This window comes from Lonchura striata, chromosome 3 (assembly GCF_046129695.1).
Source record: "Lonchura striata isolate bLonStr1 chromosome 3, bLonStr1.mat, whole genome shotgun sequence".
Classification (NCBI taxonomy): Eukaryota; Metazoa; Chordata; class Aves; order Passeriformes; family Estrildidae; genus Lonchura; species Lonchura striata.
This window is the reverse complement of record NC_134605.1, coordinates 37,110,602-37,123,635: the sequence shown is the minus strand read 5'-3', so window position 1 is coordinate 37,123,635 and position 13,034 is coordinate 37,110,602. Positions and strand designations below refer to the sequence as shown.

General features: G+C 34.8%; 1 protein-coding gene across 3 annotated transcripts in view; it reads right to left on the bottom strand.

Annotated features, from left to right (window-relative positions):
• The window catches only part of PACRG (parkin coregulated), a 215,198-nt gene that overhangs the window by 94,465 nt on the left and 107,699 nt on the right, over positions 1-13,034 (bottom strand). For 2 of the 3 annotated variants that reach the window (XM_021544144.3, XM_077782077.1), the window contains 2 exons: positions 12,584-12,755; positions 686-835 (listed from right to left, as the gene is read on the bottom strand). In XM_021544144.3, coding sequence (XP_021399819.3) covers positions 686-835; positions 12,584-12,755 — 322 coding nt within the window. The remainder of the gene's footprint in view (positions 1-685; positions 836-12,583; positions 12,756-13,034) is intronic. The other variant, XM_077782078.1, reaches the window with a different exon arrangement.

Sequence of the window (13,034 nt, the reverse complement as noted above, 5' to 3'; positions counted from 1 at the left end):
GATGACTGTAGTGTAAATGTACTCACAGTATATAGAGTTCACAGTACCAGTTATTAAAGACTGAAACTAGCAAGAACTGCACTACAAAGAAAACACATTCTTAATTGTAGATATAAATTAGTTCTAAATTTCTCTATAATGAAACCTGTTAAATGTGCAGCAATAACTTCAAACTTCACTGTTTTGCTTGATATCATCTATCTTGAAAATCTTCTATAACATGGAGTTTTCTCGACCCTCAAATTAATTAGTTTGAGCTCTACTTTTATTCTTAATCTCTCCTGAACCTTCTGGTAGCAGCAAATTCTTATGGAGAGCACAGAATTGAATAAAACAGCTGGACTAAACTAATGTGTTTGAGGGAGGAAAAAAGCTTTGCAATTTATTAATGTATTCAAAAGACTGTTACAAAGTTTACAATTTAATTATTGGAAGATTATAGAACTGCTTCACTGCTTCTGTACTGTGTTAAATAAACTGTACGTGCAAGGAGTAATAAATGAAATTGTTAATTTCAGTGCATCCTTAGGGAATAGCAAGAGGGGGAGTTTACATTATTTAGAGCTCCAAATGGATTTGAGTTTATATACAGTAATAAATCTTAACTACATTGTTAATTAACCCTGCCTCAAGCCCCTTTTTGCCTTAGGAGTTGAAAGATACAGTGTCTGTTAGGATAACTCACCATTCATGTTCTTAAAGATGCTTAGGACTGGGAGAATTTGGCGATAATAGGGCACCAAGGCCTCCCCCACCATTTCAGCTGACACCACCAGGTGCTGGATGACTTTCAGTGTGGTGCAGAGGACCTTTCGGTTACGAAGGTTCAGTGCATCTGTGATGCAAAAAGAAAAGGCAGAAAGCAGAATTAATTTCTAAACTGCAAAGGGAGGGGGAAGAGTCCTCTAATGGACAAATTTAATTAAACTATACTCTGTTGGGAATTGTAAGTGGGCCTTTATTAGCCCAGCTTAGAAAGATTCCAAAGATGGATTGCAGTCCTGATGTTACAAAACACTGACTTGTCTGATTGTTATTTGTTCCCACAATTTGTGCTGACTCTTCAGTAACCTAAAGAATGCAGCTCATTATTCCTTCATGCTGCCTGTATAATACTGGCGTGGTCCAAACAAATGAAATATAAATGTTCAGTAAGTACCACTTGGGGCCAATGGAACTATACAACTGCAAGACAACCTGCAAAGATTGACAACAGATGCATTCTAGTGCAACAATTGGTGTTTGTATGTTTGTACTAATTTATTTCATGATCATTTTATTCATTCAACTGACAATTCCTACTTATTCTGGGAATCAGTACAATGAAGCAAATGTTTATAGGAAAAAAAACCCAACAAACCGTGTAGGCTTTTTTCAAAAGAAAAACATTCTAGGGAAAAAAAAGGTTTTGTCTAGCCTACTTAGATGTTTCTCTTAGCTTTCAGTGTCATGCTTCTAATCTTATGACACTAAGACATTTCACAAAAACTTTGTTTCTTCTCTTTTAATTTTACTAAAAGCAAGTACTTTGCATTCTCACTGGCAATTAAAAATGAGTCATGCTTGAAATACATGTATTTTTTCCCTTGCAAATCCATCTACTTATAAAATAATTTCTGAAATTATGCAGCTGGATAAATTTGTCAGCAGTTGTCAGATTTGGTATGATCTTATATTTTGGTCTAATACTCCAGTGTTCTGCCCAGTTACATAGACAGAGCTCATATTCATTACTATGTTTTATAAACACAGACATATATAAATATGTGATCCAAGACACCATAACAAAGTATAAGAATTTAGAAAAAATTGTAGCAAAGAACACAACAAAATTTGAAGAGGAGTTATTAGTAACTTCTTCAAGAATTGCCTCTTCAAATGGAAGTATTAGGATCAAAGATATCTCTACTTGTTGCAAAGGTTTTGGAACTAGATTATCTTTAAAGGCCCCTTGCAACCCAAACCATGATTCTGTGACCCTACAATTCTACAATTCAGTATTTCCTGTGCTGAGTTTTATCAGTGCACAGGAATGCCATTTCATAGGGAATGAAGCAGCATTTTCACAAAGGAGCAATGTCAGTTTTTCCATCTCTCTAAGCAAATGCATTGTACCCCACCTGCTTTTGCTGCTTGTCACATGCCTGCTGAGGTTAAAAATCAGAGGTAGATCTCCAAACCAAGGGCAGGGCAGAGTCTTTGTGTGAATGGACAGAGACAATTCTCAAAAATCAACCAGTAAATAATATCCCTTCATGCCTCTTGGCATGCTTCTGAACAACATACTGAACCTACTGTTAAAAACCAGAAAGCCCAAGATATAAAGGTACTATTACACCTCATCCAAGTTAAAGGAGTACTGCTAAATGGATATACAGACTGAATTCCACATTACTTATTTTCTACAATAGTCCCTATTGTAGTCACCAGGCTGCACTTAATTTCATATTGTCTCTGAGCATAATAATGTGTGAACAGGAAGCCCAACAATGCAGCATGCTCACATTAAGTTCCAGCAAAGAGGCTGGCTGTTCCAAATCATGCTTTTGTGGATGGATGCTCTAAAGCTTCTTTTGCAAAGACAGATACCCAGATACAATTTTAAAGATTGAGTCCAAGTCTCAGTTAGGGAAATACTCTGTTAGGGAGAAACAGGTATTATTCATTTTCATTGAAAAGTGGTTTGAAGAACAAGTGTTGGGATTCCAATGTATAGATTTATTAATTACTAACTTGTCATACACATAAATAATAGCTAACTTAAGTAATAGGGAAATTATCACTAACACTGGCAACTTTCAGTACAATAGTTATGTTATGCATACAAGCATGAATGAATATTTATATTCAATTTTATGAATTATTACAAAATAGTAAAATTAATTATTCATACACACACATTAATTAAGAGATATAAAAATTAATCATTGACAGAAATCATTGTTTCTTAATTTTTAACAAATTATACCCACTCCCAGGAATAGTACTTCTGGACTCTAGAAGCTGTCCCAGACTGTAAGAAACCTTATTTCTAGGCATGCAGAGTATGCCATGTAAGTGGATATGGCTGTCCAAACACTCCTAGGAAAAACTTGGATGGATCCCATCTGATGCTATAGACTTGTCTCTGTCCAAGTGGAGCAGCAGGTACCTGACCATTTCTCCTTGGATTATGGTGGCTTCATTTGTTGGCTCATCTTTCAGCACATGGGGAAAATTTGCTGTTGAATCTTTAAGATTTTCTCCTTGAAGAGCATCCAGCCTTCCAGGACCCCACTGCCCTTCAGGACTGCCTCCCAAGGGTCTCTGTCTCCTGAACAGGCCAAAGTCTGCTCTCTGCAAGTCCAAGGCAGCAATTGTACTGACCTGTCTCCTTACTGCTCTGATAACGGATAAGTCTATCATTACATGAACACTGTGCCCAAAAAGACCTTCAGCCACCATATCACTCATATGGATCTCTATCCCCTACCTCTACCAAAACATGACTGAATGACTTCACTGGCACTGTCTCTTGAAGAATGGCATGCTGCACCCAGGCTTATCTCTAGTGAGCCCTGTTTGATTCCTTTCCCACTCCAAATCTAATTGAAATCTCTTTCAATGAACACTGCTGTCTCCTGTGCAGAGATCCTTTTCCCCTTCTGACACAGTAGACCTCATGTCATTTAAACTAATCCATGATCAAAAGACTCCAAATCCTGCGAGTGACACCAGCCTCAGAGCCAGATAATGATCTGCTTGCTCCTCCTATTTCTTTCCTTATCATTCTCTGCAACAAGGAATGTAAAAGAACTGCTTCCACTCCTGATCCCTTAATTGGTTGTCCCATTGCCTTGAAGTCTAGGTTGTCCCCAGACATCAGATATCTTGTTTGGACTTTATCACTGCATGCCTAAAAAATAAATAATGGATAATAATCTGAGGGCCATTTGAGGGGAGAAAACTTTCTTTTCACATCTTTAACCCCTGCAGATCCCAGGGAGGCATCAGACCTTCACAAGAAGTGGCTCCAGTCTGCATATTGAGCCTTCTGTTAGCTGCTGATGGAACTCTCCTATTAAAATGACCAGTTGATTCTTTTTTTATGGAAGCAGTTTCGATGCAGGGCACAGGTCAACTTAACCGTTGTGACATCTTCATGCTAGATGAACCATTATGCTTGATGCTTTTTGGTACCATTTGCAGAGTCTCATACCTATTAGGGCACCTGGAAAGCTGGGGCAGTCCCAGAGGAGACGTGCTTGTCATGCCAGCAAAGGAACTTGTCACCATTGTCCCCTATCTCTTGAGTAATTGTTTTTCCAGGTGGAGAAAGACAGGGAACCTGTGTCTTCTCAAAGAAGACAGAGTACAATTTCAGCAGTCTCTCTCTCTCTCAATCTCAATCCACCTCAGCCTACCCACTTCCTCCTGGAGCTCTGTCACTAAACTAAGGAGTTCCTCTGCCTGGTGCACCTCCCATAGCTGTGCTACTGCTGCCTGGTACTGGTATGAGAGTAGGGCACACGCTGCATTCTGCAGAAGTATGGCTGTAGATGGTAATGGGAGAATCAAACAGACTGAGAATTTGAGCCCAAATCCCTTTAAATTGCAGAAATTGGCAGTGTGTGTTAGGAAAACACTTATAAATATAAAAGGAAAGATCATTATGACTACAGAACTGTTGTTATTCTTCTTAAATATTTGGACTGCACCATGCATAGCAGTCAACCAGCCAACCCTGCCCCAAAGATACACCACTTTCAAATACCTGTTTATCTTTTAAAAATCTGTTAATTATTTTCTGTGTACTACTATCACTACAAACCATTCTCTCACATTAATAAAAGGAAGAAAATATTAATGCAGTATATGAAAAAAGCACATTCCAATCCATTGGAAAATATTGGTGGTATCCAGAAGTTGACAGAGATTGAGGATAGCATTCTTGCACAGGAATAATTCCTTACAATAGGAATCTTGGTACACCACAGCTATACAACCCAAATGAAGGAAAGATGCATAATATTCAAAGTATTCCAATTTAGAAAACATTTTAGGCTGTTGCCTTTTGGCCTAGAAGTCTGCTGTAAGATATGGATCTTCACAATAAAAGCAAAGTCCATAACCGGTTTACCTCTCAGTTAAAGATACCTTTCTGCTTCCTAACGATTTTGAGAGGACTTTCCCCCCTCATTGGTACATATTTTCTTTGGTCCTTTAGACTACTGTAACTTTCTCTTAAGCAGCAAAAAAAACTACAACCCAATAAATTTACTCTGTTGCTTGGTAGCTTTCATGTTTTCTACTTTAATGGCATAAAATGGAAGATATTGCTTCTGATTTAGGATACGCTTTTCAAAGAAATCCTCCACCTTAAATAACTGCCCAGCTGAAGTACACAATGAAGTATTTTTCATTCAAACATACATTATTTTGTACTGCTATAGCTTTTCCAAACAAATATTTTCTGAAGTTCATAATAATTTTCTTAAATAAAAGAAAATTATACAATGATAGCAGCTTAATATCTAACTTAAACGCTCGGTATCTGTGTTTGTTCTGTTTCTACCATTCAAAACCAAAGTAAAAGAGAATTATGAAATTTGAAAGCATATTTAAAACACCATAGTGCTGCTTATTAAAGCTTAGCAATGAAATAATTTAAGATACCAATTCATTGACTTCAGTGAAGACTGTAATTCCATCTAGCCTCTGTTCTAGGTCAGCCTTCACAAGGCATCAATGGTAACTCACTGTATTTTTAATTTCAGATAAATTTTATTGGCAATTCATGTAAATTGATGTAAATTTAGGGTTTCTTTTGTTAATTTCCATTAAGAGCAGAAATTTTTATTAAGATATATGCCACTTGTTTGCTTATCCATTTAGCTAATGTTTATATATAAAGCAATAGAAATAAGTATTTTAAAATATTAAAATCTTTTTATTGAGTAACACTTCTTACATCTCAAAGAAAAGGCCTAGAATTCATATAAGTTGATATCTTTTATGTGGCAGTTTGGAAAATCCTATCTCAGTCCCAGATAGTGTCTATAATAGAAGCCATAGTTCTCATCTGATAGATGAGATTGATAGATTCTATAAGCCAGGAAACATGACAGCATTTCTCCCAGTACACAGTGGATCTTTTTCATGACACAATATAGTTCCACAGAAAAGATCAAATCAGAACACTTTCTCCCAGAGAGCACATTGATATCCTGAGCTTTACAGAATCAAATCAGTTTCCTAAACTTCTGTCTCTTCTCTAATTGCTAACTTTATATTTTGGTCATTATATTAAAAGTTAGGTTGATAATGTAATTCTCTTAAACTTCTTTTTCAAATACATCTGTGAATCTATGCTTAGAAGTGCACCAACATTTTCCATTTTCTATTTAGGTCTCACAACCAACTATTAAAATCAATTTATTTTGCATTCATATCTCTCACACAACTGGTAAATGAGGCAACAGTTCTAGAGAATTCTTTGCCTGAAGCAAAACAAAATACCTAGATACCTAGATATCAAACACTCAGAAGAAAATTGCTTGGCTGTTGTGGTCTACTTAATCTTGTTGATCAAGGGCTTCTTTTAAATTCACAGAGTCAAGTTTAAAGATGTCCTAACATGAAGTGTTCTGAAAATACAATTGATTAAAGTGATACATACTTCTCTTACAAAATTTTGTCCAAAATCTTCAAAGTACATAATATTTAACTACCTGTACTTATGTAATAGTATTATGCTAAACTTACAGTAATGAAAACTGTTTCAAAACACAGCATTTCAATCAAGAGCAAATAAAAACCAGAATAAGAACCTTGTGTTCTGTACCTTTTAGAAGTCCAATAAGAGCCTGATCCAAATAACAACACTGATGTACAAATATTTCTTTCTGTACAACTGAAAGAATGATGTGCTACAGTGAATTGATGGGAAGGATAAATTAGGGGTATGCCAATTTTGTCATCAATTTTTTTTTTTTTTTTGTAAAGCCAAAACCTAAGGCACAGAAAAGGCTAAGATCCATAAATAAAACATTGATGCTTTCAAGAAACATGATAGAGCAGAATGTGGAAGCCAGTCAGTGGCTTCTTTCAGCTTTAGTTGTGCTTCTAATTGTAGAATTTTGTAGATCAGCTCGTATAAAGCTTGAATTCTATTAACATTTGTGGACCTAGTTTAATTACATAGTATAAAGAACACTTAGAAAAGAGTCCTAAAACCTGATTCATTGACTATGCCAGTCTAGAGTTTCTATCCATTCCTAGGTGTACATTCCTTCCTCTGTGCTAAGACTGCACCCTCCTGATGAAAACAGGTCTGCTATCACTGAAATGTGATGCCATTTACAAAAAAGTTCTGCAGAATCAAAGTAATACAGGCATCTGTACTGCAAAACTTAATCTAGCATTCCAAATGCTCTCTAGATCCTTGGAGAAGAAGAATGTGGACAAGAAAAACCTGATAACATAGTTTTGGTTAGATTTTCAAAAGGAATTTAATAAGGTCCCTCACCGAATCCCCATGGCTTCCATAAAAATAATGACATAGAGATAAAAACTGGGGGCAATAAATGATTGCAGAGGAAGAATATCACTAGTAAGGCCTTGCAGGAATCTGTGCTGAATTTCATGTTTTTCACTAGATCCATAGGTGATATGGAAGAGTCTTCAGTGATGATAACAAAGATTTCTGATTATATCAGGTTATTCCTGATGCCAAAGACAAGGGCTGACTTTGAAGAATTATAAATGGACTTTACAGTACAGAACAACTGGGTGATACAATTGCAGATGAAATTCATTACTAATAAATGCTAAATATAATACATTTATAAATTCAGGAAAGAATAGCTCTAGCTCCAACTTTAAAAGTCAGAGATGTTAATTACAGATTTCATTTTCCAAACTGGATGAGATTTATCTTTGTTGAATAAGGAACACAGATTCTCCCCACAGAAAAGGGTAAAGAGGAGTAATAAAGTATCTACTACCTAAGGCATTTGAAAATAACTGAAATGACCAGTTTTGAGCAGAAGAATCTAACACAAAGCTAATTGCAACTACTTGTACTGGTTAATGAAACCTGCAGGGGAAATGTTTTAGTATTTGAATATCAGAACAATTAAAAAAAAAAAAATCAGAGACCTTTGCTTTCTTTAAAAGCATGCCTGTTTACTTTTATCTTTTAATCTGTGACCTTAATAACCAGGATTGTTTCTCAAGAGCAACAGTCAGCCAGGAGGAAAATTACAATTACATTAACGTTTTGACTTTTGTAGGTGAGAGAAAACAACTTGTATGATTCGCAGAAAGGAAAATTACAACAGACTAGGAAACCATATTTATTCCATAAGAATACTGCAGAACTTTGTGAAAGGTAGTATTTAACAGTCATTAAATACTCCTAAGTACTGTGAATATGTGAAAACTATAACTGTGCTTAGGAACAAGTGCTAGCAACACATTCAGCTTTACATCTCTAAATGCAAAAGTGACACTGATTTAACCTTAAATGGGAATTAACTAAACTGTAGCTCAAGACAACATTTTTCATGCAAATAGAATGAACAATAAAAAAATGGAAATCAAGTGCAAACAGTATGTTAACAAAAAGAAAATAGAAATCAGTTTAATTTCAAAATTTATTAAACATTAAAAAGGGCTCTGTAGGTGACACAGAGAAAAATGCTCTATTAATTTCTTTAAATCTGACTCAAAAATATCTATTACTTTAATGAAACATTTTAAACAAGGTTTAAAGCATCCCTGATTTACTGTATCACAGAAATTATGTTTAACTGCTTGGTAAAAGTCTCAAGAAGGAAAACTTCAGTGTTCTTTAGGATGGAGATTATTCTTTTTGGACTCAATCAGAACTGGTCTGCTGACTGGAACTGTGTAGAAACAATACTTCCATCTTCTAAGTTACAAGGGCAAAGATAACAGCTTTTCTGGCTTTTAAGGCTAAATTCAGATTGTCTACATATCTGTTTTAGGATTCACAGCAGAGAACAGAAGATTCTGGCCAGTAGGTGACCCAAGATACTTAAGTGTTTAATTTCGCATTACTACCTTCATTAGCAAAGCTATATGACAATCTTCCGATTGATAATTTCTAGCAATTCACTCCAATGTCTGTACTGTTCCTTCATTTGTGGGAGTGTATTTATAAATTAGACTGTTGAAATGCTCTGACTTTAAAAGTAATGCCAGTTTAAAAATATTTTAGAATTATTTTAGAGTTGGGTTCTTTGGCTTTTTTTTTTTTTTTTTTTTACACATAGATGAAAATATCACCAAGTTGCTCCACAAAAAATCGCATTAGCAAAAGTCAGAGCGTGGGAGCTGGAACAATTGGCGACTTGATGCATGCAGGGCTTGAAAACTCCTACAACAACATTGTCTGCAAAGCAAATGTGAATGGCAGCATGCCTGCTGCCTCTGAAAGAAGAGGAGGTGCTTCCATACACTGTGTTGCATGTCCCTGATGTTACTCATAGAAATAATAGACAAAGGTGTAGAAACTACTGGCTCCCTCAGTTTTTATGTCTGCACATGTGTCTTACGCAGAGATCATTGGGGAGCCCTGAAGTCAGGAATCTGGGAGTTGCAGAAGCCTAACAAAAGCAAGCAAAGGGACTTCAGGATTTACTGAGCCATTTGTTACTGGAAACGTAATATTAAAAGTAATAATTTTTCCCAAAAATGAACATCAAAAGGAATTCCACATTCCCATAATGACCACAGAGAAAAACATAGAAAGGCTAGACAAACTCCTCTGTTTCCTAAAAATGAAGGAACTCTCATGTAACCTACAGACACCTTTGTTTGCTACCCCAGGGAGCTGTGCCTGGGTTCAGCTCTCTGCCACCAATGCAATCTGCAATGTGGAGCAAAATTAGCCTCCTTCTTCTGCTTTCTTACCTGCCTGTAATATGAAAATAGCAATATGGATCTTCCCAGCAAAGAAGGTATTTGTGTATTGTGCATCAGAACTTTCATGATACTGCAAAGTACTTTGCTATTTGCCATATATCTCAATTTATAAATCTTTGCTGAAGTTGAAATAACTCAGACAATGGGTTTGCCTATATCTTCTGTGAAAGGGAGCAAAAAGTCCTATATCTTAAGTAATCCCATTTTCTGTGTTTGTGCTTTATTTATTTTTAGTTGGATTACTTACAAGTTTGACATAAACAGGTAATTTGTTTCCTCTGAGTTTTATGTCATGTAATGATTGCATTTATAAAATATTTTATAATTTTTTTTCCAGTGCATTATACAATATATTCTGAATTTATATTTTGAGAAATCAAAATATATTTTGAACATTTTTCTCACTGAGAAATTAATGCCTCCAACCTGATGGATTTTTTCTTCCTCTGAATTTTCAGTAAAAATGTTCCTTCCAGTGTGACAAAAGAAAAAAAGGAATTACTTTTCAACTAAGGAACATTTTTCTTTATTTTAATCATATTTCAGGTATTTTAGAAGAGAACCCAGGCCTACTAAGTTCAATTGTCTGTCTTTCTAAAATCACTGCTTGTTTAGCAAGAAAAAAGTTGAAAGGATTTGGGCCTAAAATAACCCACAGATATATTAAATAATATTATTTTCATTTTTTATGATATAGTGTTCAAATGTGTGATCTTTAAGCAAGGATGGCTGGAAGACAAATTCCCCCCTAAATCATTAAAATATGATAAAGAATTCTAATATTTAATTTAAATGCTTTTTGAGAACATTTAGGTCTTTACTAACATATTCCTTTGATGACCATGCAGGAGAGAAAACTTAAAAACAGAGAGAATGCTTTTAAAAGCATTCCATCTGTAGAGTTGTTTTTCCATCTTTCTTTTAGCCTTTTCCCCTCGATCATATATGTTACCTTGTCTAACAATCAATTGATTCACTCTTTCACAGTAGAAATATGGTAGTGGTCGAGAAGAACACTGGTTAATGAGAAAGAACTCACCCAGTGGGACACTTTAGAGACAGTAATCTGTGTAAAACATCTGAGTTTATTGTGGATGCTGCCAAGTCACAAATGTATAGCTATGACAACACTGCTGTATTATGCAGTCATAGCAAATTTAAAAACCCTTAAAAGTACACATTTTCAGACTCCTGGTGAGTCTGATGATCTCATCTTTTACTATTAGTATGTCTTTAATTAGGAAGAAGCCTTTAGCATTGATAACACTCAGACACTTCACATTAAAGCTGATAGAGAAGCATTCTTAAAAAAATAAGTACTTCAGAATAAAATAAAGCAGAAACAACAACGAAATTTAGCTAGCAGATTCTTAAATGTGTTCCAGCACCATAAATTATGGCTTAAGACTACATATCAGACTCATAAAAATATCCCTACCTAGCAGTCTCTTTCTAATGCTAAAAGCTGTGTAACAGCTAAAGCTTCTAGGTAATGAAATCTAAGCTAGATTCTCGTCTCAGAAAGACTTCTAAATCCCAACTGAGGAGATGCTGTCAAACTTGCAGTCTTTCCTGAATAAATTATTTCACCTTTCAAACAACATGCTACTACTGTAAATATATTTGGGTGATGTTGGAAATACAGTTCTAAAGAAATAATTCCTCTTTATGTGTTTCCCCTTAGAGTGAAAAAATGGTAACATTGTTTTCATAACCTTTCTCAAGTGTCACAGAGTAAACATTTTGAATATTATATATTCCTTTTGACATTTTCAAAACTACACTAAGAGATAGTGACATCTATAATCAATCTTTTTAAATTGAGAAAAAATTGAATGAAAAACCACAATTCTGACCCTTCCCACACTATTATTTCAGTATTATCAGGCTCCAAACTACATTCACTTCCCATTTTACAAAACTGTATTTAAAGCTGAACTGTCTCATGGACAGGAAAAAGGACAGCAATGATACCATTAATGATTAAAAAAAAAGCCAAGTTTAACAAATATGAGCATCTATTAGTGTAAATGTAGTTTGCAGATTTAAGAATCACCATAACTAACTAGAGAAGAATGATGGTTCAGAATAATATCACTTCAGTTATCTCTTCACTGACCTAAAGAAAGAAAAGGAGAACACAATATATCTGAAAGACTAGGTGGCTCAAGAAAATGAATTTTAGTGGTAATACACTTGAAGTTTAGTGGTATTATATTTGTGTTAAAATAATTTATTGCTTTTTACAAAATTTTTGTACAATAAACCCTGTATTTGACTTTCAAAAGTAGCATTTTTAAAATGCCATCTGTTGATTTCTCCTGTCATTTTGGATGAACTGGTCTGTACAGTAGAAGATTTACATTGTAAATATATAAAATCACCTAAGGAAATGTCACGTCACATTTCCAAAGACCAAGAGCAATCCTGCAATAAGAAAAGGAGTAACTAGAGAGTCTATTCTGAAATAATGCACATATCAGGTGATTGAAGGCATAAACTTTCTGGCCTTATATCCTAAAATTTACTCACATTTGCAATAATTTTCATGTGATGTTCAGGCTGTCATCTTTTACAGCTTAATTAGCAACTTTTCAAAAATTTACATCCTATAGATACAATTTATGGATTTTTCTCCTACATGTTCACTTACTTTTTATTGGGATAATCAGCTGAGGAACAAGAGGAAGAATCTTGTTTCCACCATGCTCCAGCAGGTCATGGACTCCTTGACGAGCAAAAAACTCATATGGAAATTCCGTTTCACAAAGCCCATCAAAGAACAAAGGCAGAAAGTAATGATAGTCCAGGTTTTCTAGATCTACCTGAAAACACAAAATAAATAAACAGATAAATGCAATTTTTCAGTACTAATACAATGTGATCAGGCCAACAGATAATTCATGCCACCAACACAGGCATGTTTAGTAAATAATAATTCATTTTTTATCACTGCAGTATATATTGAATTACAGCTATGGTTTATTACAAGATATTAAAATACAGAAATATTGGAACTAAAGAGGAGAATAAAAATTAATATATACCCATATATTTTCACTTTTTGATAAGTCAGTACCAGATTTTTGTATTTTTGCTTACAC